Here is a 19828-nt window from a genome sequence, read left to right as displayed (position 1 = left end):
ACAGGACCTTCCTCATGGAGCTAATAGCCTGGGGGTGAGAGTCAGGCTAGGGTGGGACCCACCAAACAAGACACTGAGGAATTACACGAGAGATGAATGTGATGCTTAGGATGCCATGAGCAAGCATAGCAATGGGATCTGGCCTTATGAGAAGGATCAAAAGGACATGGTTTTTATTTTGTGATCATGGCCGGCTCTGAGAGTTTGTTCTCTAGGACTACTGAGGGCTCTGCATGAGAGAGACACAATGTTTTAGGCCACACTGTCTTTTCTTGCCATTATATGTTTGCCCAGCCTACTCTCATTGCCCGAGTAGCAGTGAAAATAGGGCAAATGACCTCAGGGTGATATTTGGATCCCTGCTTCTCATTTCATCAACACTGCAAAACCCACATGACAACCAGGAACACAACAGAAGGACTGCAAGTGCTTTCCCCCTCAGAGCGGCCATGACCAGGAGCCTTTCCATTCAAAAATGGACCAAAAGAGGAGTGGGCAGGGCTGACCAGGTGGGCCTGCAATAGGGAGGCAGCAGGCAGGAAGACGCTACAAATTGGAGCACTGCAGCCTGAGCTGCCTGGAGTTGGTCCTAATGTGGCCTGACTGCCCCATCAAAAGATGGTGAGGGGAGTTGGTGAAATGTAAATGTCTTCCATTTGTTCCACTCAGGGTGCTATTAGGAGCACACGGAAAGAATTTTGGTGTCAGATTTTCATCCAAAAAGCCTCACTCGGATAACGGGATACTTTGCTTACATAATAACTTGCTTCTGATAGGACTTCCCTCGTATTTTTTTAAGCCTCTCCTACTTCAAGCCTCACTCACAAAAGCAAGCTTGTCCAACCCATGGCCCACGGGCCACACATGCAGCCCAACACAAATTTGTAAACTCTTAAAATACTATGAGATGTTTTTGTGATTTTTTTGTAGTTGTTGTTTTTAGCTCATCAGCTATGAGTAGTGTTAGTGCATTTTTTGTGTGTGGACCAAGACAACTCTTATTCCAATGCGGTCTAGGGAAGCCAAACAATTGGACACTCCTGCACAAAAGCAAAGCTTTAGTTTCTTTTTTCTTCATCCTTTCTGTCTTTCATCTTCACCACAACGGCAGCAATTCCATGTTAAGCTCCTACTGGGAGGAGATGACTCCCAATTCTCGGTATTTCTCAACAACCCTTTGTCATCAGTAACATCCTTCTCCCCTCATAGCTGAGGCTGCAAAGATTCAGTGACCCAACTGTCATGGATCTGGGTAGTGGTCAACTGAGCAAGGATCTTCCTGAAGCCACAGGCTCCTACCAGCCCCAAAACGCTGTTTCCTACCCCCATCATAAGTGCTACAGAAACTTAAAGACACTAGCATCTTTATGGTTCTCCTGAGCTGATTCAATTTATAGTTCCTGGCCAGGTGTGGTAGCTCATGCCTGTAATCCCAGCACTTTGGGAGGCCAAGGCAGGTGGATCATCTGGGCCCAGGTGTTTGAGACAGCCCAGGCAACATGGCAAAACACTTCCTAGCTGGGCGTGGTGGCGGCGCATGCCTGTAATTCCAGCTACTCGGAGGCTGAGGCACGAGAATCACTTGAGCCCAGGAGGCGGAGGTTGCAGTGAGCCGAGATGGCGCCACTGCACTCCAGCCTGAGCAACAGAGCAAGAGTTGGTCTCAAAAAAAAAAAAAAAAAAAAAAAGTATAGTTCCTATGTTTAGTCACTCACTACTGATGTTGTTTTTTGTTTTTGTTTGTTTTGAGACTGAGTCTCACTTTGTCGCCCAGGCTGGAGTGCAGTGGCATGCTCTTGGCTCACTGCAACTTCCCCCCTCCCAGGTTCAAGTGATTCTCCTGACTCAGCCTCCCAAGTAGCTGGGATTACAGGTGCCCGCCCCCATGCCCAGCTAATTTTTGTATTTTTAGTAGAAACAGGGTTTTGCCATGTTGGCCAGGCTGGTCTCGAACTCCTGACCTCAAGTGATCTACCCACCTCAGCCACCCACCTCGGCCTCCCAAAGTGCTGGGATTACAGGTGTGAGCCACTGCACCCAGCCTACAAATGTTTTAACATTGGTTTGAGGACACTTTTAAGTAATCTTATAGCTTCTCTAAAACATTTTGAATTTTCCCCCAAAAAAGTAATTTTTCTAAGTTTAACTTGAGGCCAGAGTTTAGTCGTTGCTGTTATTTAATATATAGTGGGCTTTTTAACTGATTATCTTGTTGTTTTATTTAGTATCACGAAGAACTTGCTACATCTACTTCAAGGGAATAAAATTATACCAGAATAGATTTATGGAAAATGAAAACAGGAACTGGCAAAGTCAATGCTATTTCACAACTATTTGCTAAAAGAGTTTGCAACACTCGGATTTAGTTGCTTTTTTTGTGTTTTTCTTTTTTTTTTTTTTTTTGTTCTGCTTCAGATGAATGGTTAGTCTGAAATTAAAACATTTTGAATTTGCTAGAATGCCACATGCCCAACCCAGAGGAGGAGGAGAACTCTGAAAAAATTCAAGTATTCGAAAGCTGCATCTTGCATGAGGCCTGTCCTGCTCCCATTTCTCCTCAATTGGGAAGCTGATTTCTCTGCAACACTTAACGAGCTTGCGATGCCTCTTTAGAGAACAGAAAGAACAATATCTCCTTTTAAAGAGAAGCCACCCCTGCTATAGTATACGGGCTAACCTCTGCTTGTTAATCTATGAACAAATGCTGGTGAACCTCTGGGCAAGCTGAAACATCTCTGAACTTCAGTGTCCTCATTTCTTTGACATTTCAGTGTCCAGGAGTTTTAAACTCTGCAGAGCCCAGTGAATGTAATGGTTACAACCATCAACACAATTATAAGAGAGAATATAACTTAATGTACAGGCACAACTCTAAATGCACCTCCCATGTTTAAATAACATATTTTCAACACAAGTAATTCTAATCCTGTCCTGGCAAACACATCATCTATGGTAAGAGTTCATTTTTATGTGTGAATTCAGGAATTTGTGATGACTCAGTCAAGGGCTTGGCTTAAACTGGCCTTTGGTACTGAAGAAAAATAAAAAACTCTCTTTGTCATTCCTTCATTCATTCAACAAACCTAGAGTGCCTTTCACAAAGAAGTTTAAGCAAAGCTTTCAGATAAGAAAGGGCTTAAGCATTTTAGAAGCACCATTTATGCAGGCTTTTCACATGATTATTCAGAATAGGTGGGAAACTGCAAACCGTTGAGAGCATAGAAAGGTACATCCTCCCTTTATAAATAATTTTGATTCCTTCATTAAAGTGAGTTCCAGGGATTATCCTCATTCACTTTTTTTTTTTTTTTTTTAATAGAGATGGGGTCATGCTATGTTGCCTAGGCAGGTCTTGTCTTTAACTTTTGGGCTCAAGCGAGCCTCCCACCTCAGCTTCCCAAAGTGCTAGGATTACAGGTGTGAGCCACCGTACCTGGCGTCATTCACCTTTTAATCCTTTATTTTAGGTCTGCATGAAGAGTTTAAAATTGTAAAGCACATTTTTAAGTTACATACAATAGTCACCTGTAACTTATCTTATTGTAGACTTTCTCCAATTCTTTGAAAGTAGTAACACTTTACAATAAATGGAGGTGCAGTAGAGGGCAGGACATCAAACACATACACAAGCCATTTGGGGTGAAGGTGCCTGAAGGCAACCGATTCTCCCCCTTAGCAATGGCCTGTGATTTCTGGAGGGTCTCCGTTTGTTTTCCTGTGGATTAAATCTTAAAAGATTAGGTTCCCTGCCAGCCTCCCCCAACTTATTCAGCCAGTAACTTGTGCAGTCTGTAACTCTTAAGAGGTTATTTGGGGGCCAGGCACGGTGGCTCATGCCTGTAATCCCAACACTTTGGGAGGCTGAGGCGGGCAGATCACTAGTTCAGGAGATCAAGACCATCCTGGCCAACATGGTGAAACCCTGTCTCTGCTAAAAAAGTACAAAAAATTAGCCAGGCAGGGTAGCGCACGCCTGTAGTCCCAGCTACTTGGGAGGCTGAGGCAGAGGAATCACTTGAACGCAGGAGAGGTTGCGCCACTGTACTCCAGCCTGGCGACAGAGCAAGACCCCATCGAATGGCAACAGAGCAAGACTCTGTCAAAAAAAAAAAAAAAAAAAGAAGATACTTGGTACTTTTCTTGAACCACATGAAACTTTCTCTTCTCAACCAGGCCTCTCCCCATCCTTGTCTGCTTCCTGGGGTAAGGAATGGAATACACTGGGTGATGCTTCCCAGCAAGCAGGTGCTGACATATCCTGCTCTTCAGGTGGCCACCTCAGAGGTCAGGAGGAGCCTCCTCCTTCTAAGGACATGAAGAATTACCAAGCACAGAGAAGTGAGGTAACCAGGGCAAAGGGAATGCAATTTTCTAGCTTTCTAGGTTGCAGCTGGGAAGCAACAAGGTGCAGGAGAAAACGAGCACACACTCTCTGGGATTATATAGCAGGGTGCTTTATACTGAGCATGTCATTTCACAGCTCAAGCCTCTTAACCTCTGTAAGTCTCAGTTTCTTCCTCTGTAAAATGGGGATGGTAGTCATTCCTACAAGTTTATTGGGAAAACTAAATGAAGTAAACACTGTCCATAAAGTAACAAGCACTGTATCTGTACAGAATACTGGGCCTATAAATCATGGGTAACACCATAGCCCGTCGTAGTCTTGGTTGTAAATACCGATGCAGGCATGAGCCACTAGCGTCTCCCAAAGCAGTGGGGACAATGGGACATGAGCCCACTGTCCAGCGAGCCTCTTACTGTTGCCTTTTTCTGGCACCTCTCTGCCTCTCTTCCCAACTCTGAAGCTCGTTCTAGGCATCATCTGCCTTCCACACAAAGAATCTTCTCCGTGTCTTCATTCTGCCTTTTTCTGCAAGTCCTTGTCCAAAAGTTACCAAAGGCACCCAGCCTTACCTTCAGTGAGCCCCACTCACAACTCCCCGTGGGTGCCCTAGCTCAAGCCCCCTTCATCTCTCTCCTGTGCTACAATACTGCCTCTTCTCTGATCTCATTGCCTTTACCTCTTCTCTTATCTCAAACTCTTCATCTCTACAATCCAGAGCTTATCAAGCCTCTCATTTATAATTTCTGAAATGGAGTGCACATACCACTTGGGGTGGTCAACCTGATCCATTGAATACAGAAAGACAACCTTACGTTATCATCTCCACTGTGTTGTATTGTACTGTATTGTATTTTTTTTCTTTTTCGTTTTTGTAGAGATGGGGTCCCACTGTGTTGCCCAGGCTGGTCTCAAAAGCAACACTCTTGGGCTCAAGCAAGCCTCCGGCCTCAGCATCCCAAAGTGCTGGGATTATGGTCATGATCAACCACACCCAGCCTCACCTCCATTTTAAAGATGGGGAAACTGAAACTGGGCAAAGTAGTCCCAGCTACTTAGGAAGCTAAGGCAGAAGGATTGCTTGAGCCCAGAAGTTCGAGGCTATAGTTTTCTATGATTGTGCCTGTGGATAGCCACTAAACTCCAGCCTGGGCAACATAATGAGCCTCCCATCTCTCTAAAAAAAAAAAGATGGAGAAACTGAGGCATGGCTGTGTTAAGTAATTTGCCTGTGGTCACACAGCTGTTAAATGTCTGAGTTTGTGCTATTAGAGTTATTCTGGTATCACAATACCACAATACATATGCATAACTTATTAACAAATATGCACAAATGGGGGATGAGGTGCTCCAAATATATTTTTTGTTAGAGTTGTGCGATTTTAAAAGTTTGGATTAAATTTAAATTGTTTATCTTGGCTGAGTGTAGTGGCTTATGCCTGTAAATCCAACACTCTGGGAGGCCAAGGCAGGAGGATCACTTGAGTTCAGGAGTTCAAGACCAGTCTGGGCAACTTAGGAAGACCTTGTCTCTACAAAAAATCAACAACTTACCCGGGCATGGAGGTGCATGCTTGTAGTCCCAGCTACTTGGGAAGCTGAGATTGGGAGATCGCTTGAGCCCAGGAGATAGAGGCTGCAATGAGTGGTGATCACACCAGTGCACTTCAGGCTGGGCAAAAGAGCGAGACCTTGTCTCAAAAAAATAAAAAATAATAAAAAATAAAAATCTTTATCCGGGCCTTCCTAGGTTATTAATATGTTCTGGCTACTGCCTACCTCTCACTCTTCTAGCAACTTTCCTCCCCTTACAGAAGCTTCATGCCTCCAGGCCTTTCCTGGTGCTGTTATCTCTACCCAGATGCCCTTCCCTCAGGTGAGCTCAAGTGAGATTTGAACTGAAAGGGGAATTTTGTGCTTTAACCTTTAAGGGGAAACTCTATATTGTCTAGAGAACACCTTCTAAGTTACCTGATTCTGATTCCAAGGGAGCTATTTTACAACTCTGGAAATTGTAGATAACTGATAGAGATGCAAAATAATTCTCGTTTACGGACATGTAAATTCTGTTTTATCCACAAAGGTTTCCATTGATTCCTCTCCACTGTAAAGGAAACTAGTTTTGTTTTCATTTGCATATTCATTTCAATATTCCTCATGTATACATGTGCTAGTTCTTCAGATTCTCCTTTGAACTGGTTATAATACCTGTCTCAATCTCTCTTTAATTAATAAGTTAAATAAAATATTTAACACGTGTTTAATTTCTACCTGTATGAAAGTCATGATGTTAGGCCAAGAATTGTAGCTCACACCTGTAATCCCAGTACTTTGGGAGGCCGAGGTGAGAGGATTGCTTGAGGCCAGGAGTTTGAGATCAGTCTGGGCAACATAGTGAGTCCTCATCTCTATTTTTAAACAAAAAGAAGGAAAAGGAAAGTCACGATGTTCTACTTGTTTGGAAATAATTCTTTTAACAGACTGAGGTCTGACCCAGAGCCCATGATCTCTGCTCTCCTCCCCCTCATGCAGGAAACCTTCAGTGAAAACCTACATAGTATCAGACCCTGTGTTGGTGAGTCAGGCATGGTTTCTGCTACCAGACAACTCCCACCCAGGAGGCATATGGGGAGGCATAATGACACAGACTGTTTGCCTGGATAAAGGGAAAGACATAAGCTGGGAGCAAAGTGAGAAGTCCCCATTCCCAGTTGGGAACACAGAAGGAGTTTCCTGAGAATCAAGGTAGTAATATAATGGGTTAATCGCATTACAACAAATTCTAAAACTCTATTTGCCGAAATACAATTTCATGTTGAATATTACCTTGAATTAAGTGAACTAAACCTTGGCAACATCTGGTTTCTTATGAGATATGTTAGTAATAATACTTGACCTGCACTGTATTTAAAATAATGCTGTATCCTATTCCAAAGAACATAGTTCAGGGTTTCTAAATCCCATGGGCAGAACTGATTAGTTGCAGTTATTTAAACAATGTCAATCATCAAACAGCCATCCCCATGAAAAGGAAAATGCATGCATATATAACAATGGACCCAGAAGGCTTTTCTGGACACCAGGCAAAAGGAATGACAGCATATATTTGTCTCTCCACCAAGAAAACTGATTTTATTCATCTTTGTATTTCTTGCCCAATTCATTTGTTCATTCATTCATCCATCCATTCATTAATTCTAAGGTCTGCACCACTGGGGTCTATAGAAACTTTTGGGGATATAATGATGAAAGAAAGGTATAGTTCTTGTCCTCAGAAGGTTTACAGTCTTCTCACAGGGACGGGGTCAGGGCCCAAATATAAATACCCAAAATGCAATTCAATTGTGCTATAAATAGGTTAAATTCAAAGTGCTATGGGAATAAAGAAGATAATAACTTATGAGATAGGAGTGGCCCATGATGAGGCAGATAAACTGTTTCTACCCGGGGGAAGACACAAGACTAGGCTAAGCTTGAAAAATCTGAAACGACAGGTCACTCCCACTTTTAGGAGTATATATATCATTAAAAGGATAATATTATTAAAGACTGTCATTATAATTTTTGAAGGGTTAGAAACATGACTTTTCTAAAAAGAAAAAACAAAAGAAGGAAGGCAGGACACACGGTGGCTCACTCCTGTAATTTCAGCACTTTGGGAAGCCAAGGCTGGTGGATCCCTTGACTCCAAGAATTCAAGACCAGCTGGGGTAACATAGTAAAACCCCATCTCTGCTTTAAGAAGTAAAACAAAATAAAACATGACTTTTCTATTTATATTAAAAACAAAACACACACACACACACACACACACAAAAACAAGCATCAAAGATTTTAATCAACTCTTCAATTAATAAGACATTAAAACCAGTTCAAATGAGAACTTAAGGAGCTAGGTGTATGTGGGCAATGTAATTGTATCAGTCCGTTCTCACGCTGCTAATGAAGACATACCCGAGACTAGGTAATTTATAAAGGAAAGAGGTTTAAATGACTCACAGTTCAGCATGGTTGCAGAGGCCTCACCATCATGGCAGACTGCAAAGGAAGAGAAAAGGCACAGCTTATATGGCAGCAGGCAAGAGAGCACGTGCAGGAGAACTGCCATTTTTAAAACCATTGATTCACTATCATGAGAACAGTATGGGAAAAACCCACCCCCATGATTCAATTACCTCCCACCAAGTCTCTCCCAGGACTTGTGGGAATTATGGGAGCCACAATTCAAGATGAGATTTGAGGGGGGACACAGCCAAAACATATCAGTAATTAAACAAAACTCACGGAGTTCACACTGCCTGAACTGACCTCCATGGTATTTCAACAAAGTCAGCAGTGGATTCATTCAGTATGGGCTTTTTGGGGTCAGTTATAGCAACAGTGGTGGAACTAGCAGAATAAGCTGCTGTGCCAAATCTCATTAAGCTGCCTCCTCCCCAGAGCTTTGAGAAGACATATCCTGCATAGATGAGGAAGAGGCAGGTGTTTTTAGGAAACATAAAGACATTTGTTATGACAGACAGTAGATTGGACGATGGGGGGGATGGGTGAAGCACTATGGAGAAGTGTATGAGTTGTGTTAAGAAGCATGCAGATTCTCAATTCTGGACTTGGATGAAAGCAAAGACACTCCCAGAGGGGTTTAAACCAGAGAGACACATGGTCAATTCTGCATATTAGCAGGACCATGTTGAGGAACAGATCAGAGCTGGAAGATTAGAATCAGAGGCTCAATGGGAGACATGAGAACAATTCAGAGCAGAATGATGAAGGATTGCGTGTTTTCAGAGAAATATTGAAGTAGCAGCATTCAGAGTCGGTAACCAGTTCATACGGGGAGTGAAACAGCAGAAAAGTTGAGAATCTTCCTCAATTTTCTAATGTGGGTGTCTGAACAAGGTGATGCCATTTAAAAAAAAAATAGGGACTGGTTTAGGGAAACAGGTTAAAGATTATAAATTTAGTTCTATGTATAGTGAGCATAATTGGGCTGAGAAATTTCAGTGAACTGGATGGGACCCAGAAGGTCCACTGGGTCTTTGTTTTCATGGTGGAACTACCTTAGAATATATCTTGTTCTTGAAAGTATTTGTAGAAGCAATGCATCTGAGGATCTCACCACAACAAGTCTGGCATAATTGAAGCTTCCACCATTATTCTAGTAAATTATGAAGAATTGAGTGTCTACTGTGTCAGGCCTGTGCTGGGATGCAGAGGTGACCAACAAGTTCTTTGTCCTCTAAAAGCTCATAGTATCTGAGCCTGAGAAAGTTAACAAGAGTAGACAAGAATGGGGGCTGGGTGGGGGGATGCAAGTCATAGAAAAGAAGAGCCCACCCATCTCCTGGGTAACAGGTAACCACCTTCTCCAGGGATACAAGGTCAGCAGGCCACACAGGTTATGTGCTGCCTTCATCTGATACAAGAAGTCACCCACAGGAGGAAGAGGAGAAAGTAACTAAAAATAACGTGGTTTCTGATTTGAGTATATTGCAACATTCTTTGGGTTGTTTTAAGGAACAAGTGCCTATGTTCTTTCAGGAAGAACTTGGAAATCAGCAAGCATGGGTGATTTGAGTCATTAAATGTTTGAAGCCTAATGCAGGCTTCTAGAAATCCTTCAGACACTCCTCCTACCTAAGCGAAAAACAGAACTTAATTTTTCTTCTCCCCTCTCTCTTCTTCTCCTGCCCTAATTCCCTCTCTCATATTTTCTTGTCTCTCTTTCTAGAATGCAGTTGCTAAGAAATAAGTTTATTTCATCCCTTTGCTCTCCAGCCAATGGCACAATGTCACCAAAGTTGCAGGTTTAATATCAAACCCTTTTTGCTTTTCCCACTGATGTAGTGTCTCAACTCTTTTGTGTGTGTGTGTGTTCCATCATCTAACCAGCTTCATGTTCATCTTCAGCTGCTGAACCCAAGTCAAAGTCTAGCCAAGCTGATAAGTCACGACTTCATTCTTTTTTTTTTAGATGGAGTCTCGCCCTGTCACCCAGGCTGGAGTGCAATGGCGCGATCTCAGCTCACTGCAACCTCCACCTCTCAGGTTCAAGCGATTCTCCTGCCTCAGTCTCCCGAGTAGCTGGGACTACAGGCGTAGACCATCACGCCCGGCTAATTTTTTGTATCTTTAGTAGAGACAGGGTTTCACCATGTTGTCCAGGCTGGTCTCAAACTCCTGACGTCATGACTCGGTCACCTCTCAGCCTCCCAAAATGCTGGGATTACAGGCGTGAGCCACTGCACCTGGCCAGTGTCTCAGCTCTTTTAAAGTCTACATATCTTCTTCAGAAGCCCTTATTATAAGGGGATAAGACTCCCCAATTACCCACCTTTCAATCTTTCAAAAGTTGTCTTATCCATGAAGCCTCTTCCCAAGTGGACCTGATCCCTCTTCCTTGAAGCTCACATAGTGCTTGACATGCATCTTTCTCCCTTTCTGCTTTTGTAACGATGACCTATATGGACAGTAACCTTCACTGTTGCATTCCTAGTGCCTGGCATAGTTACAGGAACATTCTTCAGCAGATGTAGGAATTTGTCCACTATATCCTCAGTTCCTATCACAGTGCTGAGTAACTAGCAGGCTCTTAATAGCAAACAAATACATGAACATAAACTCTTCTTTTCCCCCACAATCAACAGGTAGGAAGAATTAGATGAGTCATTACTCTATGGTTCTCCTTTTTTCCCCGGATCCTTGCACTCAGCTTAGTTTACTATTTTGCACATGGTTAGTACTGGGTATACATTCCAAAAATCATTTTGGTGAGGAATTTTCAGTTTCTTTGCAACTTTTATATAAATCTAAAATTATTCCAAAATACAAATTGAGTAAGACAATTAATTTGATCTTCCTTGGGAGTTGATCTTCTACCAGTGAACCAATGGAACTCTTGGCAAGTTCTTTTTTATAGCTCTTTCCATTGAGAACTCTACCTTTCATTTAACAATTAAATAAATTTATTTGAAAAACATTTGTATAGCACTTACTATGTACCAAGGACCATTCTAGGTCTTTCCTAAATATCTTTCATTGACTCCTCATAATAATTGTATGGCAGTAGTAACCCCTTTCTACAAATGAAGAAAGTGAGGCATAGAGAAGTTAGGTAATAGTCATCAGGAGACATAAAACAGCACAAAGTCTGTTCATCACAGGTTGTAATTCCTTTTCTGGGACTTCTTTTTTCATAAGCTGAGGAATGGCTTCATTTCCATTTGGTCTGAACAAGACAGTGCATGGGATTCTGTCACTGGAGAAACCTTGAACAAGGGCAACATTGTATAGCTCAGAGAGACAGGCTACCAGGTTTGCTCTCCCTGGACATGCCAAGGAAGAAAGAATGATCTTTCTTTCCATTCTTCTGTATCTGAAACCAGCTTCACGTTCATCTTCAGTGGCTGAACCCAAGTCAAAGTCTAGCCAAGCTGACAGGTCAAGTCACTACTTTATTCTTTTTTTTTTTTTTTTCTTTTTTTTTGAGACGGAGTCTGGCTCTGTTGCCCAGGCTGGAGTGCTGTGGCACAATCTTGGCTCACTGCAACTTCCACCTCCTAGGTTCAAGCAATTCTCCTGCCTCAGCTTCCCTAGCAGCTGGGATTACAGGCACCTGCCACCATGCCAGGCTAATTTTTGTATTTTTAGTAGACACAGGGTTTCACCATATTGTCCAGGCTGGTCTCAAACTCCTGACCTCAGGTGATCTGCCTGCCTTAGCCTCCCAAAGTGTTGGTGAGCCTCTGTGCCCAGCCATCACTACTTTATTCTTGCTGTTAAGATTGAGAGATGATTCATTTTTATACCACATATACTACATGTTTTTCTAATTTTCTGGGTTAGCTTGTCCATTCCCAGATGTTTTCACTACCTCCTCTATGCTGGCCACTCTCCCCAAATTCTGTCTCCAGGCTTCTCTTCTGAGATCCAGGCCTGCATTATCCCTCTGCCTTGTACAGTGAGGGACCACCATCTCCTGGCCACTTAAGCCATCCCTGTGGCTACCCACGCTGCCTCTGTAGCCTTATCCCCTGCTCGTTCACAGACTCTCTTTCCTGTCACATCAACTCATCTGCAAGGTTCAGATGCCTCCTTTCCAACCTGTAGCCTATGATCTTCTTTCTCTTCTTCCTGAAGTAAATTCTACACCTTGGTCCATCTGGTGGGTTTCTACTGTTTTATAGCTCATTCCAAATATCTTCTCCTCTTGGAAACCTAGACTGCAGATAAGTTGCTTTGCTGTTGCCTGACATTGACTGTCAAGTTCACCAATTCCCAATGCCACAAGCTTCCTTACAAGTCCGGTCTAAAATGAATTTGTTAGCCAAACATGGTGGCGTGTGCCTGTAGTCCCAAATATTCAGGAGGCTGAGGTGGGTGGGAGGATCACTTGAGCCCAGGAGGTCGAGGCTGCAGTGAGCCAAAATTGTGCCACTGCACTCACTCCTGGGCAACAAAGCAAGACCCCGTCCTCTAAAAATAAAAATTAGGCCGGGCACAGTGGCTCACACCTGTAATCCCAGCACTTTGAGAGGCTGAAGCGGGTGAATCACCTGAGGTCAGGTGTTTGAGACCAGCCTAGCCAACGTGATGAAGCCCCATTTCTACTAAAAATACAAAAAATTAGCTGGCTGTGGTGGCGGGTGCCCATGATCCCAGCTACTTGGGAGGCTGAGGCAGGAGAATCGCTTGAACCTGGGAAGCAGAGGTTGCAGTGAGCCGAGATCACGCCACTGTACTCTAGCCTGGGCAAGAGAGAGAGACTCCATCTCAAAATAATTAATTAACTAAAATTATATTAAATTAAAAAATAAAATTAATCTTAACTTTTCTGAAGAGCTATTTTAATGGACAACTAAACTGCAGTCTTAAATATATAATTAGATGAGTTTTGACAAACACAAACACTTATGAAGTAAATATCTCAGTCAAGAATTAGAATATTATCATCAGCCCAGAACGTTCTCTCATGCCTCTTCTGGTCAATCCCCACCCCACCCCATAAGTAACAATTCTTCCAGTACCTCTCACCAAAGCCTCAACTTGTTTGACCTCAATTTTACATAAATGGAATCATGCAATATTCTTTTCTTCATTTTGGTCTGGCTTCTTTCGCTCAAATGTTTTTTGAGTTTGATCCATGTTGTTTTCTATTTCAGTAGTTTCTTCTTTTTCACTGCTGAGTAGTATTCCATGGTACGAAGATACTGTATCCTGAGTTGGTTTGTCCATACTCCTGCTGATGGACATTTGGGTTGTTTCCAGTTTCATGCTACTGTGAATAAAGCTGCTGAAAATACTCTTTTACACATCTTTTGTAAGCATATGTTTTTACTTTTCTTAGGTAAATATCCCCTGAAATTGTCTGACCCTCCTACTACCAACTTATCAAACTCATTTTCTATCTCAAATGTTTTCATTGTTTCTCCATGGCTTAAAGTTGCAGTCCCAGTTTTCCTTTTTTTTTTTTTTTTTTGAGACAGAGTTTCACTCCTTTTGCACAAGCTGAAGTACAATGGCACAATCTTGGCTCACTGCAACCTCTGCCGCCTGGGTACAAGTGATTCTCCTGCCTCAGCCTCCAGAGTAGCTGGGATTACAGGTGCGCACCACGATGCCTGGCTAATTTTTTATATTTTTAGTAGAAACGGGGTTTCACCATGTTGGCCAGGCTGGTCTCGAACTCCTGACCTCAGGTGATCCACCTGCCTCGACCTCCCAAAGTGCTGGGATTACAGGCATGAGCCACCGCACCCGAGCCAGTCCAAGTTTTTAAGGACCACCCTTTCAATAAAACCACGAGGGAGCCCTAATGAACCCAAACACTCAGAGAGGCCAAGAGATTTTCCCAAGGTTGTTGCCCACGGGACAAAAAAGGACTGGAAGATAGAGTGTCTGAGCCCAAGCCTACCTCTTTCCCTTCTGGGAAGAATAATGCTGCCAAAAGGCGGGTGTTTTGGGAGCAGCCTCAGCTCAATTCCACCTACAGCAGCTCCTTCAGATTTGCCCACTTTTTTGCTTTTCCTCCCACCAGTGTTTCAGAGCCCTCAGGCCATCCTAACAGTCCAGGTAAAGGGCAAGAACTCCAAGCCCAACATCCATGTATCTGCTTTGTCTTCTTCTTGCTACCCCTGCAAGTAGATACTGACTGGTTTGCTACAGATACTCTGGCATTCTTTGATAATCCTGCCCTGGAGGGGAGGGGCTAGATATTTGAGCCATTCAACTATAATTCACATGGTGCCAGAATCAATCCAAAGGAAACCTTTGAGTATCTATTTTATATCAGATACAGGGACACAAAGATGGCCAAGGTCTAGTCATGAGCTCCAGGGCACTCATGGCCCAGTGAAGGCAGATAGATGAAATACTGCAAACAAGACAGGTCTTGGCACTAGCTGTTAACGGTGAAGGGAGACTCCTTTCCTGGAGGAGTTAAGACGAAGTTTTCTTGGAGGTGACAGCATTTGTGGTAATCCTTGAAACTTGATTTATTAAATTTCTACACTTGGAGATAGAATAGTGTGAGCAAAATCCTAGAGGTGGAAGAGTTCAAAAAAGATAATGAATGCAGTGCCAGGAGAGTGTGGCTGGAGTTGAAGGCTCATTCAAGTCAATAGTGGGAGGCAGAGGGGTGAGGTTGGCAACCGATTCGGACCAGGCCACTGAGAGTCCCAAATGCTGCCTCCATACAGCTTGACTTTTCCTGATGGGGATCATTAGGCAGATCCATGCTTTAGAAAGATGCTGGAGAGTTGAGAAGATGGGGTTTAGAGGAGAAAAAAGGAGTGAAGTGTCCCCAAAAGAAAGGTTCAGGTCAGAGATGTCATAGGCTTAGATGACAGAGACCATGGTGAAAAAGGCACAAAGGCACTTTTCCCAGCAAAGAAAAAGTGACATTTTAAAGGACAGGTGTTAGCAAAGCAGGAAAGAAAATGACTCTAAGGCTGGGCACTATAGGTGGCAACCTCAAGGACAGAAGTCCTCACTACAGAAAGTGGTAGCATGGGACAAGCTTGAGATAAGTGGTGATGGAGATGTGGTCAGGGCCTGCTCTGGGGAAACTTGTACAAGCATGGGAGGTGAGCACACTTCTTCACTGGCCCCAAAGCAGCAGGCCTGGCAAAGCCAGCTAGAATGTTTTGTTTTTGTTTATTTATTGGTTGGTTGGTTTTTGAGAAAGAGTCCCACTTTGTCACCCAGGCTGGAGTGTAGTGGCATGATCTTGGCTCACTACAGCCTCCGCCTCCTGGGTTCAAGCGATTCTCCTGCCTCAGCCTCCTAAGTAGCTGGGATTACAGGCACGGGCCACCACGCCCGGCTAATTTTTGTATTTTTAGTAGAGACAAGGTTTCGCCATGATGGCCAGGCTGGTCTCGAACTCCTGTCCTCAAGTGATCTGCCTGCCTCGGACTCCCAAAGCACTGGGATTACGGGCATGAGCCACCGTGCCCAGCCTCTGTTTTTATGTTTGTTTGGTTTTTAAGCCTGTTTTAGGCAAACAGTACCTCAGACTCCTGAGAGCCAAAATAAAGGGAATAAAGGAAATACTCTTCCCCTCCTCACAACCCCTCTTCTAGCAGAGAGGGTGACAGCTGGAGAACAGGGAAACCCAAGTTTCAAGGTCACCATTTAACTATGAGATCTTGAAAAAGTTGCTTTCCACTTTCTCTATGATCGTTGGTTTCCTTATCTGTGTAATGCCTGCCTAAGTGTCCTCACAGGCTTATTAGGAGGATCAAGTGAAAATGCAGGTGAATGCAGTTTCAGAGTATAGAGTACTACTCAAATATAACACACTCTCTTTCTCATTACTATACTGCTATTATTATATGCTGCCTGCCAGGAGGGGAGAGTTAATTACCTGACCATCTCTTTAACTACGCCAGCACCCAGAAAAGGTAAAACTACCTTTTCTTGATCCTGTTTTGCCCAAGAAAATTTAAATGCATTTCTGTGCCCACAGCACTCCCGCAAATATGGCGAATGTTCCTAAAACCCACCGGACTTTCTGTAACAAGTATGGCAAGCACCAGTCCCACAAAATGACACAGAATGAGATGGGCAAAGATTCTCTATATGCCCAGGGAAAGAAGTGCTATAATAGGAAGCCAAGTGGCTATTGTGGGCAGACTGAGCCCATTTTCGGGAAAAAGGCTAAAACTACAAAGAAGATTGTGCTGAGGCTTGAGTGCATTGAGCCCAACTGCAGATCTACAAAAGTGCTGGCTGTTAAGACATGCAAGGATTTTGAACTGGGAGGAGGTGCAAAGACAAAGGGCCAAGCGATCCAGTTCTAAGTATCATCTTTTGTTTTATGATGAAGACAATAAAACGTTGAGTGTATGTTCACTTCAAAAAAACAAAAACAGAAAATTTAAATGTCTAGTGTCTATTGACCGGAAAGAATGACATGTTTTATTGCATTTTTCTCAGTAGCAATTGTCCATGAAAAAGAACCATGTCCCTTGGCTTGAGGGTTTTAAGCAAGACTTACTTTTTTTTTTCCTCTTAAAGAACTTCTAAGGATTTCTGCAAACACCAAATCACTCTTGAATTCTTTTATTTCCTATTAATTATCCACACACAAAAAAATAATTCTGACTAGTATAATGATAGGCTATACCATTCTGGAGAACGTGGAGCATTCATTCAAACATTACTAGAGGATCCAGATAGAGCATGGAACACGAAGCCAAAGGAACCTCACAGGCTCCCCATCTCATCCGTTGATAGGGGCTCATGCCCCAAGGGGCATTCTGATGGAAGGGTGCTTTTCGTATCAAGGGAGCCCACTTCTCATGGAGAAAGAAAACCAGACTACGTGCTGGGGGTGGAAAGCTGTCGGCCGTGTCTGTAACGTGGATCTGCGGAACACATACACCCTCCACCGTTACCACTGCTAAAGAGACTCTATGGCCCATTCTCAGGGGAACTAAACAAGGTTCTCACATCCCACGAGTTTGTAGAGTCCCTCGGAGTTATTGCAAGTCAAGCTGTTGACCATACAGCGCTGCTCAGAAGGGGCTTATTTGTGGGAATTTTCTGTTTAATTGTATTTTCAATCAACAAGAATGTGACTTCATTACTTCAGCATCAATTCAATAAGATTATTCTGCCTCTTCATGTCAGATACACTGCCATTAGCCCTGTCCTATACAGCCCTGCCTGCTGCACAGTGCTTAGGGCCCAGTGACTTAGAATGACTGAGTTGAAGAGCAAGATATGACTATTGAGAGATTTCACACTTTGGAACTTTGCATATCTAACATGTTTTTTTTTTCCACTTGTTTATTTGTTTTTGTAACTCATGGTTACTCTTTTTCCAATCCAGAATGAAATAGAAATCGAGAAATAATCAGGTTAACTCAACCCATGCAGACAGAGAAGCTGGTCAATGAGAACTCCCAACTGCACATGGAGCTGAGACGTTCTGTCCTGCTGCCCACGGTGGTCAGATTAACCTAAACCCATCAAGAAAGCTAACCATCCTTAGCCAGCTCAACAAAGACTTCATCTTGCAACATAGGAAAATGCAGAGCAAAAAAATACTATGATAAAAAGAGTTTGGGAGAGATTCAAGGAAAAAAAATGTAAAGAGAGCATTGAGGAAACAGGCTGGTAAATCCACATGAAGGACACACAAGGGAATCCTTTTCAAGGTTGAATTGGAGACTAGACCAATTTTACCCTCCCTTAGAAAAACTGGCATTGATTAGTGAGTGTGACTGTATGGGCTATTTGGAGCTTTAGTTTTCATTCCAAGAAACTGGCAGCGTCTCTCACCACGGATCTCCCCAAATTGATGGATGGTAGCAATTTTGTAGAGCTATTTATGTAATGTGTTGTAATAGCAGCACACGTTGGCTGTCACTTTGACCCAGACAACCCCTTGCCCAACTATAAAGAAACCCCATCACAGAGCCGCCTTCAACACAGGGCCAAGAAAAAAAGAAAAAAATCTCTTCATCCCACCCCGCCTCTCAAGGAAATAGAAATTTTTAAAGCCTTCAAGAAAGTAATGCCCCTTTGCTAGGAAGAGTTAAATTAATTGGCCTTTGTGGTTTATCAGTCCATCTGAGCATGTATATTTCTGCTCATTCCTAGAGCAAACAAAGGTTATTAAAGACTAAAGAACCTTCTTTCACTCAATGGATGTTTAATGACTTTTCACATTAAGGCCACATCATTGGTCTTGTCTGCAGGGGCATGCAAAGGTGAAATAGAGCCTTGGTGCTCAGGAAGCAAAGTGCCTGGTGTCCTTAAGATTAGAACAGCAATAATAATCACACCTTTCATGTACTGTGTACCGGGCATTGTACCAAGTGCTTCAACACATGATCCCTTATAACACTCAGATAGGACCATCTCCCCTCCTGGGTCCTTGACTCTTCTCACTGATCTCTTTTTTTGTTTTTGTTTTTGAGAGACAGCCTCACTCTGTCTTCCAGGCTGGACTGCAGTGGCACCATCTCTGCTTACTGCAAACTCACAGCCTCCTGGGCTCAGGTGATTCTTCTGCTTCAGCCTGTCGAGTAGCTGGGACCACAGGCGTGCACCATCATGCCTGGATAATTTTTCATGTTTTTGGTAGAGACAGGGTTTTGCCATGTTGCCCAGGCTGGTCTTGAACTCCTGGACTCAAGAGATCCGCCCACCTCAACCTCCAAAAATGCTGGAATTATAGGCGTGAACCACACTCCCAGCCTCTCACTGATCTCTTTACTCTTTCCTGAACACTGGATATGCTCCTGCCTTGGGATCTGGCACTGTTTTCTCCAAGGACCATTCTTTCCCCCAGATATCCAGGTCTCACTCCCTCATTGCATACAGGTTTCTGCTTCAGTATCACTATATCTGGCAAGCCTTCTCTTGATCACTGCAGGTAAACTAGCAATGTTGTCACTTCACCCCACTTATTTGTCTTCAGTGACCTTGTCACTCCTAACAAATTAGATATCCATTTGAAATTGACCTGGAATCAGGTAGTGGTAATTGTCGCACAACTTTGTGATATACTAAAAACCTCTGAATTATACACTTTCAAAGGGTAGAATTCATGTATGTGAAGTCTATCTCAACATAGCTGTTTAATAAAATAGAATAAAAGTTGTGGCCATCTTTCTCCCCTGCCAGGAGACAAATAAGTGTTGTTTTTGTTTTATTTTTTTTTTAAACAAGTTCTCACTCTGTCATCCAGGCTAGAGTACAGTAGTGCTATCTTAGCTCATTGCAACCTCTACCTCCCAGGCCCAAGCAATCCTTCCACTTCAGCCTCCCAAGTAGCTGAAACTACAGGTGCATACTACCATGCCCAGCAATTTTTTGTAGAAATGGGTTGTGCCCATTGTGGAAGTCAGTGTGGCGATTCCTCAGGGATCTCGAACTAGAAATACCATTTGACCCAGCCATCCCATTACTGGGTATATACCCAAAGGACTATAAATCATGCTGCTATAAAGACACATGCACACGTATGTTTAT

At 43.1% G+C, this 19828-nt stretch overlaps 1 protein-coding gene across 1 annotated transcript; it reads left to right on the top strand.

Moving 5' to 3' along the window:
* Nucleotides 1-16323: 16323 nt before the first annotated feature.
* On the top strand, nt 16324-16644 carry LOC116474251 (large ribosomal subunit protein eL42-like). The gene has a single exon (XM_032162679.1). It carries the CDS (start codon nt 16324-16326, stop codon nt 16642-16644), a length of 321 nt encoding a protein of 106 aa, XP_032018570.1.
* The last annotated feature ends 3184 nt before the right edge of the window (nt 16645-19828 follow it).

The sequence above is a fragment of the Hylobates moloch genome, unplaced genomic scaffold (genome assembly GCF_009828535.3).
Source record: "Hylobates moloch isolate HMO894 unplaced genomic scaffold, HMol_V3 SCAFFOLD_10, whole genome shotgun sequence".
Classification (NCBI taxonomy): Eukaryota; Metazoa; Chordata; class Mammalia; order Primates; family Hylobatidae; genus Hylobates; species Hylobates moloch.
Note: the sequence above shows the minus strand (reverse complement) of the source record. Positions and strands in the feature narration are given on the sequence as shown.